Below are 21,171 nucleotides of genomic sequence, written 5' to 3' on the forward strand. Positions count from 1 at the left end.
CATGCTACAAATGAAAAATGAGAAACTGAATTTGTCTGATGGGAATACAGCAAGTAGCCCTTTGAGTCCCATTAAGATGTGCCTTAATCATCCCACTGAATGGAATCTGAATTTGACAGCATCTCTAGCAAGCTGTACAGTTCAAAACCAAAATCTCACAAGTGAAGAGAAATAGATTGCAGTTCTTCTTGCACTATCCTTATTTTGTACGTCAATATTCTTTCTGCTGAACAATAAGCATTTACCAATTGATCTTAAAATACTTCTAGTTCTGTGATTTGTCTTTATATTAGCATTAATCACTTTGATTATATTCTTTGTATGTTTTTTACATGTTTTACATCAGACCATTGTGGAATTTTGCAGTACGATGGATTTTGATGTTTTTCTCTCTTAATGGTATTTTGTGAAATTTGTATGCCCTACGTTTAAATACATAGTTGCCCTCAATTTTATTTCTGTGCACAAAGTTTTAATATATGACATACTGCGTGATTTGGAAGTGTAAAGATTTGTGATGATGACCTGACCCGTGAACAGTTTTAAGCTGGTGGATACCAACTACCTCGAATTGGTGAAAGGCAAAGGTATCTCTTAGAAGTATATCATTTTCAAAGTTATAGAGAGAAAATTTGATCAGTTTATCAAGTAGCATGTTTCCATTCATAGAATTTGAGCTGATCAATTTTCTTTCTCTGTATTTTTAAACCTTTTAAGTCTGTGAGCTCAATAGCACAACTGCATGTTTACTCTTCAGCAAACTTGTGCCTCTTACAGACAATACTATTTGCTTTCTGTAAGTTACCAGTTTTGAAAGAAAAATGGTAAACGGATTTACATCTACTGATTTTATTGTATTGTAGCCATTTATTTTACAGTGTAAAGGGATTTTTTTTTTTTAATCAGGATATTCCTTACCTTTAACTCTAATAGTGCAAAAGCATAGCTTCAGCAATGGCTTATGTGATCATGTCTAAAACTTGAACAGTAAGAATACTAAAGGTTTGGTGCTTAATTTGTTTTTCCCAGTCAGATAAAGAAAGCTTTGATATGGTGGCCCATGTAAGTATGGTAGGCTCTTTGGATAGCCTGGCTATGAGGTAAATGGAATTTTGTTTTGTGGACATTTTAAGTCCTTATTTCAACCTACTCCATCCCGCCTCTCCCCAAACAAAATTTTTTTCAAGGGATTTAACAAAGAATTAAAGAATTTGAAGCACAGAAAAAGACAGATCCAACAGAATGGAACTCACCTATTTTTCATTGTTTATATCATCACCATATCTGCCTTTTCTTTTTGTTTAATAAGCATTCTGTGTAACTTTCAGGCTCCTTTTATATTTTTGAGTTTTATAAAGTGCATTTATATGTATGTAATATAGCAATTTGGTTCTAAAAAGCACAATAATCTTTAGCTCCATCTTAGAACATCACTAAATAAATGGCCTCTGTTAAATAAAGCACAATTAATAAAACAGATCCAAAGTTAGGGCATTTCTATTCTGAATAAAGAGAAAAGGCAATTATCAATGGATAAGAAAAGATTGTGTTGGGTGTTGCCTGAGGAAAGGGGACTGGTGTCATAATGCACGTTTCATAAGTAAGGCAAATGCCAATTCCAGAAAATAAGTGAAGTTGATAATGAAAAAACAGTGCCATAAATTAGTATATAGAGGACTTCCTGTCACATTATTTTCCCACTAGTATTTTTATCCACCATAAGAATTTTATTATGCCAAAAAAAAATAGAAAGCAAGTCCATGATTAATATGTACATGTGAACATCAGCCCAGACCAGGGAACAGCATTTTAGGGGGGGAAACTACCCATTCAGATAGCATATCAAAAATGTTTTTAATATAAGAAATGTAAAACAAAATCAAAATGAGAACTGTTGAACTTGGACGCTGAGTACTCTGGTTCATTATACTGGTCTGCTCTGAAAGTGACTTGCCCTTGGGGTGTTGTTTTTTAAATGTGTTTTGAGATTGGAAATGTGTTCATTTGTTTGATCGCCCATATGCTTCTCAAATGCAGACTACTAGCTAGTTACACTTAAAAGTTGCCCACAATGCCATGCATTAAGCATAGAGTTCATAGGCATCATCTGGAAAGCCAGTTTAAAAACCAGGTTCCTGGGCCCACTTCCGATTCGGATGCAGTCCCTGCGACTGATGCAGATGGCTTGTGGAGCACACTGACAGACTTGTCCTGATGCTTTCCTACAGGCCAAAGTCATGTGGAACCACTTGGCAGAAAGTCCTATAAGAAACCAGACAAAATTTTTCTAATGTTGACACAAGGGTTAAGTTTATTAAGACAAAGAACTAAAAATAATTGTAAAAGGTATTTGTAGAAGGACTCCACTTCCATCATCTCTTCCCCTAATTTATTTCTTCATTGAGAAGTTGCTCCAAGTTCATTTTACTTTTTGCTAGTGCTGCTGTTTTGGCTCGTCTTGGTAATCTCATCTTCATTTCTGATTCTGGCTCTGGAACTTCATGATCACTAAATAGATTTTGAAAATACATCAATTTAAATAAGTTTTTAAACCACAGTTTATTTATAAATAAAGCGTTTTTTTGTTTCTGACAGTGTGTAATTGATAACCTGATTCCACTAAACTTAAAACTAAAATCTCAACCAAAACCAAAACACTTTGGCTATCCAGCAAATTGAAAGCATGGGAAACCTAGCTAATTTCTTTTTATATCTAGTGTTATACATAAGAAAGAAAAAAATTTTTGTAATGAAGGTTGTCATTAAACAGGGACCATAACAACTGCCCAAAAGTTTTTTGGGGAATTTTAAGAAATGGAAGAAGAAAATTAGGTTCTTTTGATTTAGGCAATAAAATCCTAAAACATTATAAACAGCATGTTTCCCCAAAAGATTTTTAAATCTAGTCACAGCTTAATCTAAAGGTATGTACTGAAAGGATACAGTTTTACCATGAATAAGTGAATGAAAGAGAGCTACAACTGTCGGCTTCCAACAGTGGCTAATTGGCAGAAATCAAATACAAACACTATTCCCAAATTATGTTCTGTAGCTATAAATGTAGAGAATCCAAACCTAAATCTCAAGAGTTGCTAATTCAAAATTAGAGGAGTCATATACAGACCACCATGTAATTAGAATACATGGAAATATAAATTGAAGGAACATACTAAAGGTGACTACCTAATAGTAAAGGCCATGCCAACTAATGAGAAAAGCAAATAAGCCATAGGAAGTCAAATGCTCTTGACAGTGGAATCCAAGACATAGCCATGTATGGTTTTCACTGCTTATCTTGTTAAATATTGAGTTGTTCTGCCCCAGTAGAAGCACCAATACAATTTTTCTCTACTTCTAGACCAAAAAAAAAAAAAAAAAGGACACCTACACATACACTACACAAGCATAACATACCTTTCCGAGTCAGCCTCAGAAGTCTGTCGTCTCCTGCTAATCCTGGCTGAAGCTGTCACTTTTCTCCGTCCTTAAAGACAGTTATCAAAATTATCAATTGCTTATTGTTTTTAATCGATTTCTGGGCTACCTAAGTCCTTTATTTTCCCTCTTAAACACATTTCCTCTTTGATACCAATTTCAACACCACAGGGAAAAGGAACTTAAGATCAAAAATTTATTAATTTCTTTTGTAAGCTCAGATAATAGGCAAGGGGAAATAGGGATATTAAGTTATAAATAGGCAAATTTCAGTTAAATATTAGGAAAGAAGCTTGTGGAAAACATGCTATATTAAGTGGTTATAGTGCAGTGTATGGAGAAACTAATGAAAATTAAAGCAGAACGGTAGGTAGGGTAAGCCCATAAACTGATCCTAAAGAAACAGAACTTGAATCAATAAAGTAATGGCTTCTGCCAAAACCGGTTTGGCTCAGCGGTAGAGCGTCGGTCTGCAGACTGACCGGGTTCGATTCCGGTCAAGGGCATGTACATTGGTTGCGGGCACATCCCTGGTAGGGGGTGTGCAGGAGGCGGCTGGTCGATGTTTCTCATCGACATTTCTAGCTATCTCTCTCCCTTCCTCTCTGTAAAAAAATCAATAAAATATTATATATTAAAAAATAAATAAAGTACGTAATGGCTTCTTAGGAAACATTCAAACATACATGGCCAGTCCAAATATGTTCTAAAACATATTTCAGTATAAAAGTTAGTCTTTATATGTTGTTTTTGGAAATTGCAAAAATTCTTACTTGCTAGAAATTGACAAAGTTAAAAAGACAGTTTAGCCTGGGATGCTCCCCATATATGATAACACAAAACAAAATAATTTTAAAAGTTTGAGTTATCAAAAAAAGGTGGTGGTCTAATGGATTGTATCTAAAAGCAATCATTTTTAATATATTTTATTGATTTTTTATAGAGAGGAAGGGAGAGTTAGAAACATCGATGAGAGAGAAACATCGATCAGCTGCCTCCTGCACACTCCCCACTGGGGATGTGCCTGAAACCAAGGTACATGCCCTTGACCGAAATCAAACCTGGGACCCTTCAGTCCACAGGCTGATGCTTTATCCACTGAGCCAAACCAGTTAGGACTATAAGCAATCTTATCAAAAGTAAATTGTTCATATGATCATTTGTTTGAAATTTGTAAACCTAACTTTTTCATGTGAGACTTGTTGGTTATTCACCAATAAACCTTACATATTTGCTTTTAAACTTCTAATGTAACTAAACACCAAGAAAATATACAACAATGTGGGACTAATTTGGAACATCCAGCAATTAGCACTTAATTAACTGACTAGCTACAAAATAATATGAATTAATTTTATTTACAAAAACAAAATGCTAAGAAAAAGACCTCAAAAACATTTTCAAGGATTAAAATAATTGTTGGCTCATGGGTGGTATTATTAGTGTTCTTTATATTGGTATGCTTGGATGTATTTCCTGATTTTCTGTAATAAGCATGCATTGCTTTTGTAATAAGAAAATAAAACAATAAAGAAGTCTTGAATTACAGATTTTTTTCCCAAGTGATCCCCTAATAGTCAACATTTACATTATTCCAACAAGTCCCCTCTTAGATATCCCTTGGGAAATAAATTATGTTGGGGAAATAGGAAATAAAATGGAAAAAAGGGAAAACAGAAACCCAGAAAAATATGAGGCAAATAAAAGGGACAAAATTGCTTAACCATATAAAGACTACAACATAACTAATAATTTAAATCATCACTGATCATTTGCTGATAAAAATCCATTTAACCCAAATAATCCTTTGCAATGTGATCTTTTGCATCATATTTCAAACCAAAGCACTTGGAGCAACACAGACCATCTTTTAGAAAACACAGCAAAACCTAATTATCGGCTGAAAGAATTAAAAAGTAAAGAACACCTGAGACATTTTCCCCTTATGGAAACAAAGATAAGGAAACTTGCAAAGTAAGTATTGGGTCGGCAACTAAGTAATTGCGGATTTTTTAAAGAAAATCAAAGACAATTTTTTTATGGAACTAAATAATTTTATTCTGTAATGTATTGCCCATATTGATCAATGACCTTTTGCCATCTTTCAGGCAGCATCATAATCCCACGTTCAAAAAACTTCTGGTTTTTATTAGCAAAAAACTGAATCAGGTACGATTTGACATCATCATCATTATTGAAATTTTTACCATTCAAGGAGTTTTGTAAAGATCGAAACAAAAAGTAATCAGATGGTGCAAGGTCAGGACTATATGGTGGATGTGGCAAAACATCCCAACCAAGCTCCATTAATTTTTGCCGAGTGACCAAAGATGTGTGTGGCCTTGCATTGTCATGATGGAATACAACACCTTTTCGATTTGTCAATTCGGGCCACTTTTCTTTAACTGCATTGTTTAATTTCGTTAGTTGTTCAATGTAGACATCAGAATTGATCGTTTGGTTGGGTGGTAAGAGTTCAAAGTAGACAATTCCTTTGTAATCCCACCAAACTGATAACAAAACCTTCTTTTGATGAATATCAGCTTTTGATGTTGTTTGAGTTGGTTCACCTGGCCTGCTCCACGATCTTTTCCGCTTGATATTGTTGTAAACAACCCATTTTTCATCGCCAATTATCAGTCGTTTTAAAAATGGATCATTTTCATTATGTTTCTTTATCAAATCGCAGCTGCTAATGCGTTGCGTTAACTGTGATTCTTTCAGTTCGTGAGGAACCCATGTATCGAGTTTTTGAACATAGCCAAGTTGTTTTAAGTGATTTTCAATGCATGTATGTGATACATGAAGCTTCTCTGCAATCTCACGTGTTGTATTGTGACAGTCCGAATTGATTATTGCTTTGATTAGGGCGTCATCAACTTCAACTGGACGACCAGAGCGTTTTTCATCTTTGAGTGAAAAATCACCAGAACGAAATTTGGCAAACCAATTTTGACACTGCCGTTCTTTTAAGGATTCGTCACCATAAACAGCACATAACTTTTTATGAGCTTGGGATACGTTTTTCCCTTTGTGGAAATAAAAAAGCAAAATATGACAAAAATGTTCCTTTTGATTTTCCATTTTTCAACGAACGCCAAACAAAAACTACAAAACAGATCAAAAAACTTTTTTTACTGATTAACAACTGAATAGCCAACTATCAAATAACAAAATGTGTTTTACATTTGTACTACGTCTGCAAACCTAAAAATTCAACTGAAGCCATATATGTGTGAAACCCGCAATTACTTAGCTGCCGACCCAATAGTTCATTGGAAAACAAATTTGGAAAGTTGTATTATAAAACTAGTCAATCCATGCCCTACCTCTGACAGGCTTTTGCTGAGTGGATTTTGGCGCTCGGGTTGTTTTTACTTCCTTGAGAGGAGTTGCACATACTTCTTTATTCTTTTCTATTACAGGAAATAATGCAACAATGTAAATAAAAAATAGCCTCATGAAATATTTTAAATGGTCTAAGTCAATTTTTCATAATCACAACTAGTCCCATTAGCAGCTATTGAAAATTTATTATAAATCAGTGTTCCAAAAATGAATACTGGCAAGTAAGTAAGCAAAACTCGCGGTCATATAGTGAGAAATGTACACCAAAAAATTATAAAAGTAGAATAAGCACTTAGCAGTCATATGCTTTCCCAAGAGGATTAATTAGAAAAATTTCCTTTTCATTTCTGAAACCCAGCCACATGTTATAAGAGAGAAAATGTGTCTAAGGATGAGAAGGAATTTTATTCAGGTTAGTTTGCTGTTACCCTCTTCGTTTTCACACACAGTGGTGGTCGTGCTGGCCTCCTGTGCTGCCACAGCTTGCTCCCCGCAGTCTTTATTTCCTTTTTCTAACTGCATCTTGATTTTCTCCAAAGTTCTCAGACATATCCTATCTTTTACTTGCTATAATAGAAAATATTAACATTTTTTAAATACAGCATTTTCTAATTTTGCAAAAAAGCTGTACACTAATATCAAGTTGTTTAAAGATTCTAAAATTCTATTAGACTTATGAAGGAAATACTTACTTCAAATGAGCAAAAGTCACAATACTCAAACATGTATAATTTAATACAGCCATGTAAATTTTACTTTGACAAGAATATATACATAAGAGTAATTAGAAACTACTTTACCTCCAGAATCTCATTCAACAGAACCAAAAGATCTTTAGCAAGATTGGTACTGAGTTCCAAAGAACTCAAGGCTTTTGTATAGACCCGAATTTCTGGTGAACATGGACATGTTAAGATCTCATTGCAGATTTTTATAGCCAAATTGTCATGAACTGTTAAGGCCTGGGAAAGCAAGAGAAAAATCTCTGTAAATTGAAAATGGTATGTTTATACTACAGTCCTAAACATCTAACAAACATTTCCAACTAATTATCTGCCTTCATCCCAAATGCAAAATGTTTAAAACCTATTAACGTATTTCTTTCCAGAAATCTCAAGATCAAATTGAATCTTCTATTTCAAGGAATTTCTGAGAGGCATTCTTTTAAAAAACAGTGGCCTGCATCCTAATCAGCCCTACCATCCCATCCACAAGCTGACATATTCACACCCACCTGATAATCTTGGGAATTCTTGGCCTTAGGATGCAATCCACTTGGTCTTGTCAAATCTACCAGTAACTCAGTAACATTAGTGATATCTACTTCAGCTAAAGGAGAAGACGCAGGAGCATTGGCCAGTGTTTGCAGAGTTGGGAAAAAGGCTTCTTCGAAACTTTCCTGATTAGTCCTATTGAAAAACAATTTGAAAGTATACTGTCAAAGAAAAAGCACGTGATTTTAAAAAATGTGTCTATAAAAAAGCCTAAGCAACCACTAAGATGGAACACAGGAGCTGCCCCCTGGGGGTCAATGCACTCCCACAGGGGGCGCGCCACTCAGCCAGAAGCCAGGCTCATGGCTGATGAGCGCAGCTGCCACGGGGTCGGGAGCCTCTCCCAATGCAGCAGCAGCACTACGGAGCAGGCGCAGCAGGCCGGGATGAGCACAGGTGGTGCAGTGCCTGACTCCAGCTCAGGCTCCTCCCTGGCCACTGCTGCTTGGTGCATTGCTACATCCCTTGGGGGATGTCCAACTGCCCATTTAGACCTGCGGGGATGGGGCCTAAACCAGCAGGCGGACATCCCCCAAGGGGTCCCGGATTGCGAGAGGGGGCAGGCCACGCTGAGGGCGCCCCCCCACCCCCACCGTGCACTAGGCCTCTAGTATGTATAAAATTCATCCCATCAAGACACAGTACATTTTCATTTGGGGGGAAAAACAATTCAGGTAGATAAACTCTAACAAGTTCTTATTTCACCACTTAACACTGAAGAAAAAGAATAAACAAAGCAATACTACAAATATGATCCTGGGGAGTGTGAATTTAACTTCAAATCAGATTCTGACTCATTGATGTGGCTGAATAAATACCTGCTGGCATAAGCAAACATAGGGAAGAACACGCCTAGACAATGTCGAAGTCGAATATCCTCTTCTGTCACAGGATTGTACCATAACAGGATGAGACGAGACAAAATCCTGCTGCTGACCAGCAGCCCAGAGAACATCAGCTTGGCTAGTCCTTCTGCAGCTCCTGTCCTGAGTTCAGACACCTAATGAAAATGACTTTCATTAAAATAAATGTTTTATTTGTATTTCCTTCTTAAGCCTTAAAATGTAGCTTGTACTACAATATTTTTATATGAACTACCCAATATCATTCGTGTTATTATGAATTTGTTAAAAGGGAGAACTGTCAAATCATAATAACCAAAAGGTAGTGAACAGCTAAACACATGGTGGTATGTATATAAAGTGGAATACTGTTCGGCTATAAGAAGAAATAAAGTACTGATGCAAGCTACTACATGGATGATACTCAAAGACAAGCTAGTGAAAGACACCAAGTCACACACTGTATATAATTCCATTTATATGAAATATCTAGAATAGTTACATCTGTAGAGACAAAATGCAGATTTATGGTTGTCAGGGGCTGGCGGGAAGGGAAATAGACTGCTTAATAGGTTAACTTTCCTTTTGGGATAATGTAAACATTTTTTTAAAATTAGAGGTGGTCGCCGAAGCCGGTTTGGCTCAGTGGTAGAGCGTCGGTCTGCGGACTGAAAGGTCCCAGGTTCGATTCCGGTCAAGGGCATGTGCATTGGTTGCGGGCACATCCCCGGTAGGGGGTGTGCAAGAGGCAGCTGGTCGATGTTTCTCACTCATCGACGTTTCTAGCTCTCTATCTCTCTCCCTTCCTCTCTCTGTAAAAAATCAATAAAATATATTTAAAAAAAACAAAAAAAAATAAAAAAAATAAAATAAAATAAAATAAAATTAGAGGTGGTGCTTGTACTACATTGTGAATGTACTAAATGCCAATAAATAAAGTTCGATTTAAAATTGCTAGCTCATGTAATGTCAATTTTACCTGAGTAAAAAAGTCAATATAAAAAATTGTAATTAAATGTTTACATATGCTGGAAAATGTAGTTCAAGAATACCTTAAGAAAAAACATGCAACTCTATACCATATCTTTCATCTTCCACCCACCCAATGTAAAATTACTTTATTTCTTAAGACTCTTGAGGGAAAAGTATTTTAAGTCATAAATCACAAAGACAGGGAAAAAGATGAAAATATGATAGCAACCCCTTCCAACAGTCATTCATTTTTGTTACACTGCAATTCTCGGCACATGAAATTTGATAGCAAGGAACTAGGTATACTGGAAGTGAAAGTTAAATTTAATTATGATAGGCAAAAGGCAAAATGTTTAAATGTCAGCCAAGTTTAAACTGTAGCCTAAACATTATAAGGAACATAAACATACATGCTAAAAAGAACATTACGGAATAAGAAGGCTGTGATGATCTCCTACCTCGCTATCTAAGAAATCAGAGAGCAGTTTCAGAACATTCTTGGCTGTAGCAGTCACTTCTTCAGCTTCTTTTGACTCTGGCTCTTCATCAGTGTTTATTTCTGCACCTTCACTTTGAGCGGCTTTCACGTTCTTAGTTGTAAATGGTTCAATCCCAAATGTCATCAGTTGGTCAAAGATTGCCTTTAAAGCACTCATTTTTATTGTCACATCATCAATTTGCAAAACCTAAATTAAAACATTTAAAAAAAGGGAATTTATTCAACTTTGGTTATGCTGCATAAAATTAACATGTATCTTATCTTCTCAGTTTAATTTCCTAAGTGTCAAGCCTACATAAAACATTTTTCAAAACCAACTGAAATTTCCATTTTTTAGTTATTATTTTTATTTATTTGTACCATAAGAGTTATAATTCCTTCAGAAGAAGTTAATCTTTAATCAAAAAGTCTAGAAGTAGTGTCAGGCTGAATTATATTACTTTTTTATTTTTTTTATATTCTTTTTTCTTCTTTTCTTTTTTTTTAATGTTCAATTCTGATTTTCTCTTCTTAGCTGAATCCAGATTTTGTTAACAGTGAATTCCATTTTCAGTAAACTGGACTGGAGATGACCTGGAAAACCCAGCAATTTGTGTAATCTATCCTCATATAAAAAAAACTGAATTCCTACACACAAACCTCACAACCATGAAAAAATAGAGCTGAATATTTCTAGTATAAAGAGATTTACTATAATCTTTAATGACTTTAAGTTTTGGTGAGTGATAAACTACTTGACTATATTAATTACTTTTAGAGTGCACAAAATTTCACATGTAACACATTTTATTTTATTTGAATCCAGCATTCATAAACATTTTTAATTTTAAAAAATATTTTTTTCAAGCAAATATTAATAGCAAATGCCTGAAAAAAAGTAAGTTTAGAGATCAAAGTTGTTTAAACTAAAAAATAAATAAACTTAAGAAGGTAAAATTGTGGAATAGTCTTGATAAGAAATATTCATTTATCTTCCACATCAACTTGACTTAAACAATTCCTTAGGAACAAACAGTTCCTAAGGCTCCCAACAGAGCATTCTCATTCCCTCTCTCCCTCTCCCTCTCCCTCTCTCTCTCCCTCTCCCTCTCTCTCTCCCTCACTCTCTCCCTCCCCCTCTCTCTCCCTCTCTCCCTCCTCTTCTCCCTCTCCCTCTCCCTCTCTCCCTCCTCTTCTCCCTCTCCCTCTCCCTCTCCCCCTCCTCTTCTCCCTCTCCCTCTCTCCCTTCTCTTCTCCCTCTCCCTCTCTCCCTCCTCTTCTCCCTCTCCCTCTCTCTCTCTCCCTCTCCCTCTCCCTCTCCCTCTCCCTCTCCCCCTCCCTCTCCCTCTCTCTCTCCCTCTCCCTCTCCCTCTCCCTCCCCCTCCCCCTCCCCCCCCCCCTCTCTCTCTCTCCTCTCTCTCTCTCTCTCCTCTCTCTCTCTCTCTCTCCCTCTCCCTCTCCCTCTCCCTCTCATAGGGGTGACTCAGTATTATGTCACTTCAAAATGCTCCAGGACACTCTTGAGCATTAAATTCATATTGCATTTCTTCTGTGTGAAATGACCAAACCACATTTTATTACTGATATTATGTCAGCAAAAGTTAAAAGGATCAAAATTCACATTTCCTCTATAAAGGTCAAGTGAACATAAATATTTTTAAAAGAATTCAATGGTATTTCCTTTGCTGCTATACTAGAAACTTTACATAACTGTCAATCTCCTCTGTCAGAGTTCCAACTTAACTACAACTTACTATAATTTTTCAGCAGGTTTACAACGGTATATAGGACATTTTAAAGAACATTTTACCTCAGTTTTAGAGCCAAAAAGAACTATTTAGTAAGCTAGACATAAATGAACCCTTCACTATCAAATATTCTACTAAGATTTTTTTTCTTCCACTTAAAAAAAAAAAAAAAATGCAGCCCTTCTGGGTATCTATCCGAAAATTTTGAAATTACTCATTTCCAAAGTATTGTACATGTGCCCATTTGTTCACTCTAGCACTATTCACAGTGGCCAAGACATGGAAACAACCTAAGTGTCCTTCAAGAGACAACTGGATAAAGAAAATGTGGTATACACATACAATAGAATACTACTTAGCCAGAAGAAGAGATGAAACACTGCCATTTGCAACAACATGAATGGATCTTGAGGATCATGCTTAAGTGAAATAACCCAGAAAAATTCAAAAACCTATGATTTCACTCAATTGTGGGATATAAAACTGAAAGCAACAAATGAACACAAGAAAAACAAACAAAAATTCATAGACACAGACAATAGTGTAGTGGTTACCAGAAGAAAGGGGTTGGGGAGCTGAGATAATGGGTAAATGAGGTCAAATATATGGTGACAAAAGATCTGACCTCGGTGGTGTGCACACAATGCAATGTACAGATGCTATAGCATAAAATTGCACACCTGAAACCTATATGATTTTATTAATCAATGTCACCCCAATAATTTTTTTAAATTGTAAAAAAAAAGAAAAGAAAAGTAATAATCAGGGTCAGTCTGACACTTCAAGACCCTAAACTTCAAGAAATACGGAAACAGAAGTCAAGAACTTTCTTTTCTAATTCCTTAGCAAAATCTCTTTGAAAATGTAGGATTTTATTTCCAGATCACCTAAAAGCCATTACATTTCACAATAGTAAATGAGAACTTCCTTTAGAATTACTAGCAGAACCACAGACGCACTATATATTGTTCATTTTTCATTGTACTTTCTCTTCTAAAATGTACCATCCTATCTTATTTTTTTCTAAGCCTAGAATAATGCTGGGCATATAATATGCACTCAATAAATATTTACTGTATGATTAATTTTTTAAAATATATTTTATTGATTTTTTAGAGAGGAAGGGAGAGGGATAGAGAGCTAGAAACATTGATGAGAGAGAAACATCGGCCAGCTGCTTCCTGCACACCCCTCACCAGGGATGTGCCCGCGACCAGAATCGAACTTGTGACCCTTTAGTCCACAGGCCGACGCTTTATCTACTGAGCCAAACCGGTTTCGGCTACTGTATAATTTTAAAAATCCTTAAATAACTGACATTTCACCCCTTTTTTACAGAGATGTTTGAATGAATAAGAAAAAACAAAAAATAAAAATTGTCTCTCAAAGTCATGATAATCATCATTTTCAATAATATTATTTTTAGAGTACTAGCATTATCATCACAGATTTGCGTACATTAGAAAAAACAATCAAGATTTTGTCACAGGATAAATCCTACCTGTAAGAGCAATATGAAGTGTTTACTTGCAAAATTCTGATTCTGTAGTCCACAGCATCCCAAACACAAAACAGCCAGATTTCTTACTACAGGATGAACACTTATTATTCCAGGAAGAATCTAAAATGAATTAGAGGTTATAATTTTTACCAGTAAAGAGGTTTACAATATTATATTAAAAATATGTTCAAAATAATTTTTGTATGATTTTTGTATACCAACATTTCCCTATTATCTACTAACTCAAATAATTCAATTTTCAATTGAAAAGGTAAGTATTAAATTGCTAAACAGACGAATACAGCTCAAGTGAAATAATCTGATTGTGAGACTCTTTCACCTGCTGAAACTCTCTCAATGGCTTCCCAATGCTCATAGAACAAAGATAAAACTCCTTTAGCGGTTTAGGAACCCTGCTAGCGGCTCTTAACCTGTGCTCCCCTAAGACCATTGGAAAACACAGATATTTACATTACAATTCATTAACAGCAAAATTACAGTTATGAAGTAGCAACAAAAATAATTTATGGTTGGGGGTCACTGCAACATGAGGAACTGTATTAAAGTGTCATGGCATTAGAAAGGTTGAGAACCAATGGTTTAACAGAACCTAGTTTTTATCAAAAGCTCTAAGCTATTATAAACAACTAGAGGCCCAGAACATGACATTCATGCACTGGGGGGGAGGGAGGTCTCTCAGCTTGGCCTTCGCCCTCTAGCAGTCTAGGAGCCCGTGGGGGATGTCCACCTGCCGGCTTAGGCCCGCTCTCTGCGGGGATCAGGCCTAAGCCAACATTTGGACATTCCTCTCACAATCTGGGACCCCTCACTCCTTACCGCCTACCTGCTCGCTGTTCCTTACTGCTTGGCTCACTTCTCATTACCACTGCTATGGAGGTGGGAGAGGCTCCGGCCACCGCCACTGCACTCACCAGCTGTGAGCCCCGCTTCTGGCTGACCAGCTCTTCCCCTGTGGGAGCACAATGACCACCAGGGGGCAGCTCCTGTGTTGAGCGTCTGCCCTTGGAGGTCAGTGTGCATCATAGCGACTGGTCATTTCACCATTCAGTCAATTTGCTTATTAGGCTTTTATTATATAGGATAATTGGTCTTCTTTACTGAATTAAGAAACTAACTGACAACCCAAAATGTAAATTTTAGATCACATTCATTAGCTGTTTTTCAGTAATCCCAAGTAAAAACCATTTTGGGAGAATCCTGGAAGAACTTAAAACACATTCAAAATTTGCTTTGGATGAGTACACAGCTAAAAAAGGAGACTCCACAGCTGCAATGTCTAAGTCTGTAGCCACTAACCACATATGACTACTGAACACTTAAAATGTCTCTAGTTTGGACTGAGATGTGCTCTTAGACTTGGTATGTCAAAACAGATATTAAACTATCTCAATCATTTTCATATTGAGTAAATGATGAAGTTATAATATTTTGGGTAGATCTGGTTAAAGATATTAAAATTAATTTCGTCTGTTCCTTTTTTATTTTTTAAATGTGGCTACTAGAAAATTTAAAGGTTTGTATGATATTTCTATCAGACAATGCTGCTCTGGAGTCTTGCAGTATTTATGTCCCTAAGCTCAATAAAATGGAGATTACCTATGAAGGGCTACTTTAGTAAAAAGTCTCTATATATTGATATATATAGTAATAAAAAAAAACTCCATTCACAGGATGCACCATGTATCTTTTCCTACTCTTACTATATAGCAAGATTCCAGTACTTAAAGGAATGAAAATATTCAATATCTCTTTCCAGCATAAATTAATTTTTTCACAATGTTTAAAGGAATAACTATATACCAGGTCCTTTACATGCATTATCATCAATTTAATCTTCATAATATGATTGTAGCCATTGCATTTTTTTACCACTTATATTTACCAGATATTTAAATTGGTCATCTTTTCATTCTTTTGAATCCCAGAGAAAATTTACTTATAAAGTAAGGAAAGAGTGCACTAAAATAAAGCTTCAAAGACCACCAACATACCAAAGACTCAATGATGCCGTTCATGGTTGCACTTATCCCTGTTGAAGTGGACATCTGTTTCAACAGTTCATAACACAAAATAAGACACTTCTGTAATGTCTCAGCATCATTCTAAAAATGAAACACAAAATATTCAGCATTATTATGTGCCATGACCGGGAACAGAACCCACAACCTTTCGGTGTATGAAACAACCCTCTCACCAACTGAGCCACACCAGCCAGGGCAGAAGACTTTAGCACATAAGGGGCAAATAAAATCCTAGCTACAATAATTAAAGTTAATTAAGGCCTCTCAAAGTCCAAAATAATAAGAAACAGGAGAGGAAAAAATATTTTCATATTAATTCATGCCATCCAAGCCGTAACTGGTTTTGCTCAATGGTTAGAGCCTCGGCCTGCGGACTGAAAGGACCAGTCAAGGGCGTGTACCTTGGTTGTGGGCACATCCCCAGTGGGAGGTGTGCAGGAGGCAGCTGATCGATATTTCTCCCTCATCAATATTTCTATCTCACTATCCCTCTCCCTCTCTCTCTGTTAAAAATCAATAAAGTATATTTTTTAAAAAAGAAAAGAAAAAGCCTTCCCAAGTAAATATATTCTGGCAGCTTTCGGTTTTAAAAAAACAGGTTTAGTTGAGATAAATATCAGCTGAAATTTTGTATAAAGAAGTTATCTATACCTTTTCTACATGGACTTCTTTAATTTCAGGCTGCTCTATCTCTTTCAATAGGTTTGTTCTGGCATCTTCTAATGCTTTTATTTCTTCTTTTAACTCTGATGCTTGCTTAAAATCCTGTAAGGTAATGCAATTTTCCAAAGCTTCTTTTGTCTCAATAAGTTTAACTTTTATCTCAGCCATCTAGGAAAGATATAAATTGAGTAAATACCAAACAAAAACTATTAATATGAAAATCTGTAGCAAACTGAAGAGTATAATATAACAACTCAATGTCCCAGAAGTTAATCAGTCAGGCATATACAAAGTTGTAGTCTTCCTGAAACAGAGACCTGCAAAAATCTTTCTCATTGACATAATCTGACAACATTTTAGATACTTTTATAGCTTAACTAAAGGCCCAGTGCACAAAATTTGTGCACTCAATGGGGGGAGGGGGTCCCTCAACCCAGCCTGTGCCCTCTTGCAGTCTGGGACCCCCCAGGGGATGTCCAACTGACGGCTTAGCACTGTCAGAGGAAGGAGAGGCTCCCACCACCACCACTACGTTTGCCAGCCATGAGTCCAGCTTCTGGCTGAGCGGCAGTCCCCTTGTGGGGGCACACTGACCACCAGGGGGTATCTCCTGCATTGAACGTCTGGGCCCTGGTGGTTAGCGTGCATCATAGCAACTGGTCATTCTGCTGTTCAGTCAATTTGCATATTAGCCTTTTATTATATAGGACTAGAGGCCTAATGCACAAAATTCTTGCACAGGTGGGGGGGGGAGGGGGGTCTCTTAGCCCAGCCTGCACCCTCTCCAGTCCAAAACATCCCTCTTGTAATCCAGGACCGCGAGCTCCTAACCACTCACCTGCCTGTCTGATCTCCCCTAACCACTCTGCCTGCCTGCCTGATGGCCCCTAACTGCTCTTCACCTGCTGGCCTGATTGCCCCTAACAGCTCCCCTGCTGGCCTGATCCCCATAACTGCTCTCCCCTGCCAACCTGATCACCCCTAACTGCCTCTGCCTTGTCTCTGCTACCATGGCTTTGTCTGGAAGGATGACCAGAAGGATGTCCTGAAGACGTCCGGTCTAACTAGCATATTACCCTTTTATTAGTACAGATTATTAGTATAGATAGTTAACATGTTAAGCCCCATGTCAGTCACCAGTGACTGACACTATACTTTCCATCCAGAAGACAGAACAGGCTGGGTGCTTAACACGTTAATCAATAATTTTACCTTGTGAGAACAATTCTGAAAATGTACAGCAAAAGGGAATAAAAGACTTGCAAAACTACATTATATTCAAGCATCTCTTTAATTCAGAAGAAATTTACCTTGAGTTCTTTCTTTCTTGCTTCAGCTGGATCAATTTTAACACCAACAGTAACAATGGGTTCCCGAATCTCTGAGATAATTTCTGTAACCTGGTAAGTAAAGTTATAATTCAGCCAACATGCTGTTATATATACTTTATTTCAGAAAATGACATTGAACTGCTATATACAACTCATTAGTATCCAGAATGTCTTGAAAAATAAAGCAAAATATACAAGTAAAAATGGTACACATTCTAATTGCTAGACAAGTTTAGAAAAAAATTACCAAATACATCTAACTAAAAACTAATATTATGGAAGATAATAGGCACATAGATACTGAAGATTAAGTTCTCAAATATTGCTTGAAAAACAGAAAAAAATGAATATAGTGCTTCACCTTAGGTACCATAAAACTAAAATTCTCTGCTTAAAATTTTCACCTCCCTCCTTTATTCATCTCCATGGGATCTAAATAAAGAATACTCTTTATTGTTCTTCTGTATATACAATGCATAAATAAAAACAGCATAGCTAAAGACTTTCCTTTCAGAGCTACTGGAGTTAGCCAATTCAGGAAAAGTCTGTATCCCAAATGAGGGTACTTAAGCAGACACTGGATAACCACTAACTAGGAATGTCATAGAAGGGACTTATGTATAAGTATAAGGAGGTGTTGGAAAAGACAACCTGCAAATTAACTTATGATTTTACAAAAAGCAATGATAAAGGTCTGTCTTTTTTGGCTACCCCAGAGAAAATAACACTTGGCAACAGTAATATTATACTAACATTTATTTCTGTATTTACAAAGTAGTTCATGAACATTGTTTCATTAAATAATGAAAGATATTATTGTTATTCTATTTTGCAGACAAGTAAAAAATCTAAATTAAATAACTTGCTCAAAATCACAAAGCCAGAAAATGTCAGAGGGGGTTTGAACCCAGGTATGTATATATGTATAACTGAGCCAGCTCTCAAATACTCTAGTGACCATGCCCTACGTCACCTCTTCTCTAATCCACTCCATTTCAAATTGATACAATACAATGGTAAGTATCTAAGAGGAGGAGATATTTTTTTTAAGGGCATATGTGTGTGTGTGTCTGTGTGTGTGTGTGTGTGTGTGTGTGTGAGAGAGAGAGAGAGAGAGAGAGAGAGAGAGAGAGAGAGAGAGAGAGAAAGATTTGGTTTTAAATTTAAAAACTTGATAGAGACTAAATTAAAAGTTAAAGACAAAGCAAAAAAAATGTATTGAAAAAAAGAAAGACAATCCTCAGTCACTGACCAAAACCTCTTAACTTTATCAACAATGAAGAAAATTACTTACAATTTGTGTTCTCTTATTATCATCTATAACGATGTGGAGCAGTCTCTCAACAAGAAAAGAAATTAGGGACATTGGGGTTGTGGGTAAAGTAAGAATCTCCTGTAAAATAGCCAGCAGTCGTTTCCTGCATTCAAAAAGAACTATTATAATTTAAATATGACAGCAGAAACACATTTTATCTCTAACATTTCTCCTCTTCTGCAGACTTAAATCACATTTATCTCAGTTCTTTGTTATATTTATCACTACAGGCAAAAAAATATATGAAGAGATTTTAGATCAAAAATTTATGTTCTGCAAGAAAAATTATAAATGGCCTTATAATCTTTTATAAATCAGCATAATGAAATGACAAAATATCATAAGTGAATAAGATCTTTTAGATAGAGTTACTAGCCCTGTCTTGAAGACAAATATATTTTTATGTATAAACCTGCAATTTCATTGATTTATTCTAAAGAAATTGAATTAAGACCTCATAAAATTTAAAAATAAACAAAAAATAAAGAAAAATAAAGAATCCTCATGAAAAAAAGGACCTCATATATTTTATATGCATACACACTCTGGTGGAGGAAGAGGAGGGAGAGAGGGAAGGGTATGTTTCCTTTTAACTATTATCTATATATGAGGAGAGAAAATACTTTTTATAACATGTTAGAGAACTAGGTTAAATACAAGAGTGGATAAAAGTATTTTTACAATTTTGAGTACATGAAACATTTATTCTTGTGTTTTTACTAACTATTCTATTATTTTCCATAGAAACAACTGTAAACCTACTTTTGCCCACCCTGTATATTTAATTGCCCACTCTATATAACAAGACTATATTTCAATATAGAATTAGAATAAAATAGAACTATGGTTAACATTTAGACATACCTTCCTCCTTCTTCATTAGTATCCAAACACTTGATAATTAGAATCAATTGCTGACCTATGAACTCTTTTGTCATCAAATGTCCAATGTAAGAAAAATCATTTCTGCGTTCATCATCAACAACTGGAATGCTCTGAATATAACTAAAACAAGAAAATTAATAAATGTAGGATGTTTTAAGAAACATTAAACAGTTCATTAGATGACAAGAAGTTTTTTTTTTCCAGTTCACAGTAATCCAAATATATAGATATTTATACCATGTGGTACTAATTTGGTTTACAGAATAAATTCTACGCTATCATCCTGAACTTTTTGCATAGAAATTTACTGACTTGAATCAGAAAAATTTGGAAAACATTTTCATTGAAGATTCAAATTTACTACGGGAAATTTTTAAGAGGTACATATTTAGTGCTCTCAAACTGATAACTATTTCAATGTCACTAGTATCCTTGTATTTTTAATCTTTTTATTTTTCCATTACACTTGATATTCAGTATTTTATATTTGTTTCATGTATATGTCACTAGTATTCTCAATTTTAAAGTTCTGAATCCATTTTCCAAAATTCAATTTCATAAAGAGCTAGTCTCCCATCATCATCTCTAATTAACCACTATTTTGTTTAAAAGAAAAGTAGTAATAATAGTAATTACACAAGTAATCTATGAATACAATGATCTTTTAAAAATCAGGAAAATAGCTTCATTAATTTGTATTATCTTTGCTTAGGGGCTCTACAATCTCTGTATTGTTCTTATTTTGGTGTAGGTGCTATTGAGTAGCACCATCAACTACTCTTGAGTAATTAACTCGTCTTGCTACAAAATGCCTGAAAATATATTCTTGAGTATCATGAAACAATTTTCCACTTAATTTTGTTTCTTTACTTGAGTATATTACTCCTATCAAGTAATTTTGCTCCAAAAAGAAAAGCATTCTATTTCTTAAGTATTCTTTCAATAATAATAATTAAAATACAACTTTTAAAGTTTTCTTCTCTGTAGGTGAAAAAAACACACAAGTTGACTGAAGTTATTATAAAGCTCACAGATTAAATGACAAAGGAAATATAAACATAAGTAACTATGTTCTATACATGTCAATATTAACTAAGAATCAATCAATTTGTGTAGCAGTCTTTGATAAGAGGTTTCCCCTCTATGTTATTTAAATATTTAACATTTCCTCATATTTTTAATATGTTCTCTATCTTTTATAAGCATTTATTATTTCTATATTAATTATAGTATTAGACTAGAGGGCCGGTGCATGAAATTTGTGCATGGGAGGGGGGTGTCTCTCAGCCTAGCCTGCACCCTCTCCAATCTGGAACATCCCTCTCACAATCTGGGAC

The 21,171-nt window shown here is 35.5% G+C and overlaps 2 protein-coding genes across 31 annotated transcripts in view; one reads left to right on the forward strand and one right to left on the reverse strand.

Annotated features, from left to right (window-relative positions):
* The window catches only part of LOC118708384 (ligand-dependent nuclear receptor corepressor-like protein), a 119,640-nt gene extending 116,280 nt beyond the window's left edge, over nt 1-3,360 (forward strand). For 24 of the 30 annotated variants that reach the window (XM_036419728.1, XM_036419772.1, XM_036419805.1 and 21 more), the window contains one exon: nt 1-132. Coding sequence is in view for 4 of the 30 variants with exons in the window: in XM_036419900.2 (XP_036275793.1) it covers nt 1-175 (175 nt within the window). In the remaining 26 variants the exon portion in view is untranslated. The other 6 variants (XM_036419900.2, XM_036419909.2, XM_036419917.2 and 3 more) reach the window with 4 other exon arrangements.
* The window catches only part of NCAPG (non-SMC condensin I complex subunit G), a 27,517-nt gene continuing 8,634 nt past the window's right edge, over nt 2,289-21,171 (reverse strand). The window contains exons 8-21 of the mRNA XM_036419935.2: nt 19,814-19,954; nt 18,929-19,052; nt 17,614-17,703; nt 16,292-16,471; nt 15,611-15,721; nt 13,599-13,718; nt 10,330-10,557; nt 8,876-9,057; nt 8,018-8,192; nt 7,584-7,745; nt 7,212-7,350; nt 6,765-6,851; nt 3,415-3,484; nt 2,289-2,508 (exon numbers count right to left, since the gene is read on the reverse strand). Coding sequence (XP_036275828.1) covers nt 2,385-2,508; nt 3,415-3,484; nt 6,765-6,851; nt 7,212-7,350; nt 7,584-7,745; nt 8,018-8,192; nt 8,876-9,057; nt 10,330-10,557; nt 13,599-13,718; nt 15,611-15,721; nt 16,292-16,471; nt 17,614-17,703; nt 18,929-19,052; nt 19,814-19,954 — 1,933 coding nt within the window. The 3' untranslated portion in view covers nt 2,289-2,384. The remainder of the gene's footprint in view (nt 2,509-3,414; nt 3,485-6,764; nt 6,852-7,211; nt 7,351-7,583; nt 7,746-8,017; nt 8,193-8,875; nt 9,058-10,329; nt 10,558-13,598; nt 13,719-15,610; nt 15,722-16,291; nt 16,472-17,613; nt 17,704-18,928; nt 19,053-19,813; nt 19,955-21,171) is intronic.

Source organism: Pipistrellus kuhlii, unplaced genomic scaffold (genome assembly GCF_014108245.1).
Source record: "Pipistrellus kuhlii isolate mPipKuh1 unplaced genomic scaffold, mPipKuh1.p scaffold_m20_p_1, whole genome shotgun sequence".
Lineage (NCBI taxonomy): Eukaryota > Metazoa > Chordata > Mammalia > Chiroptera > Vespertilionidae > Pipistrellus > Pipistrellus kuhlii.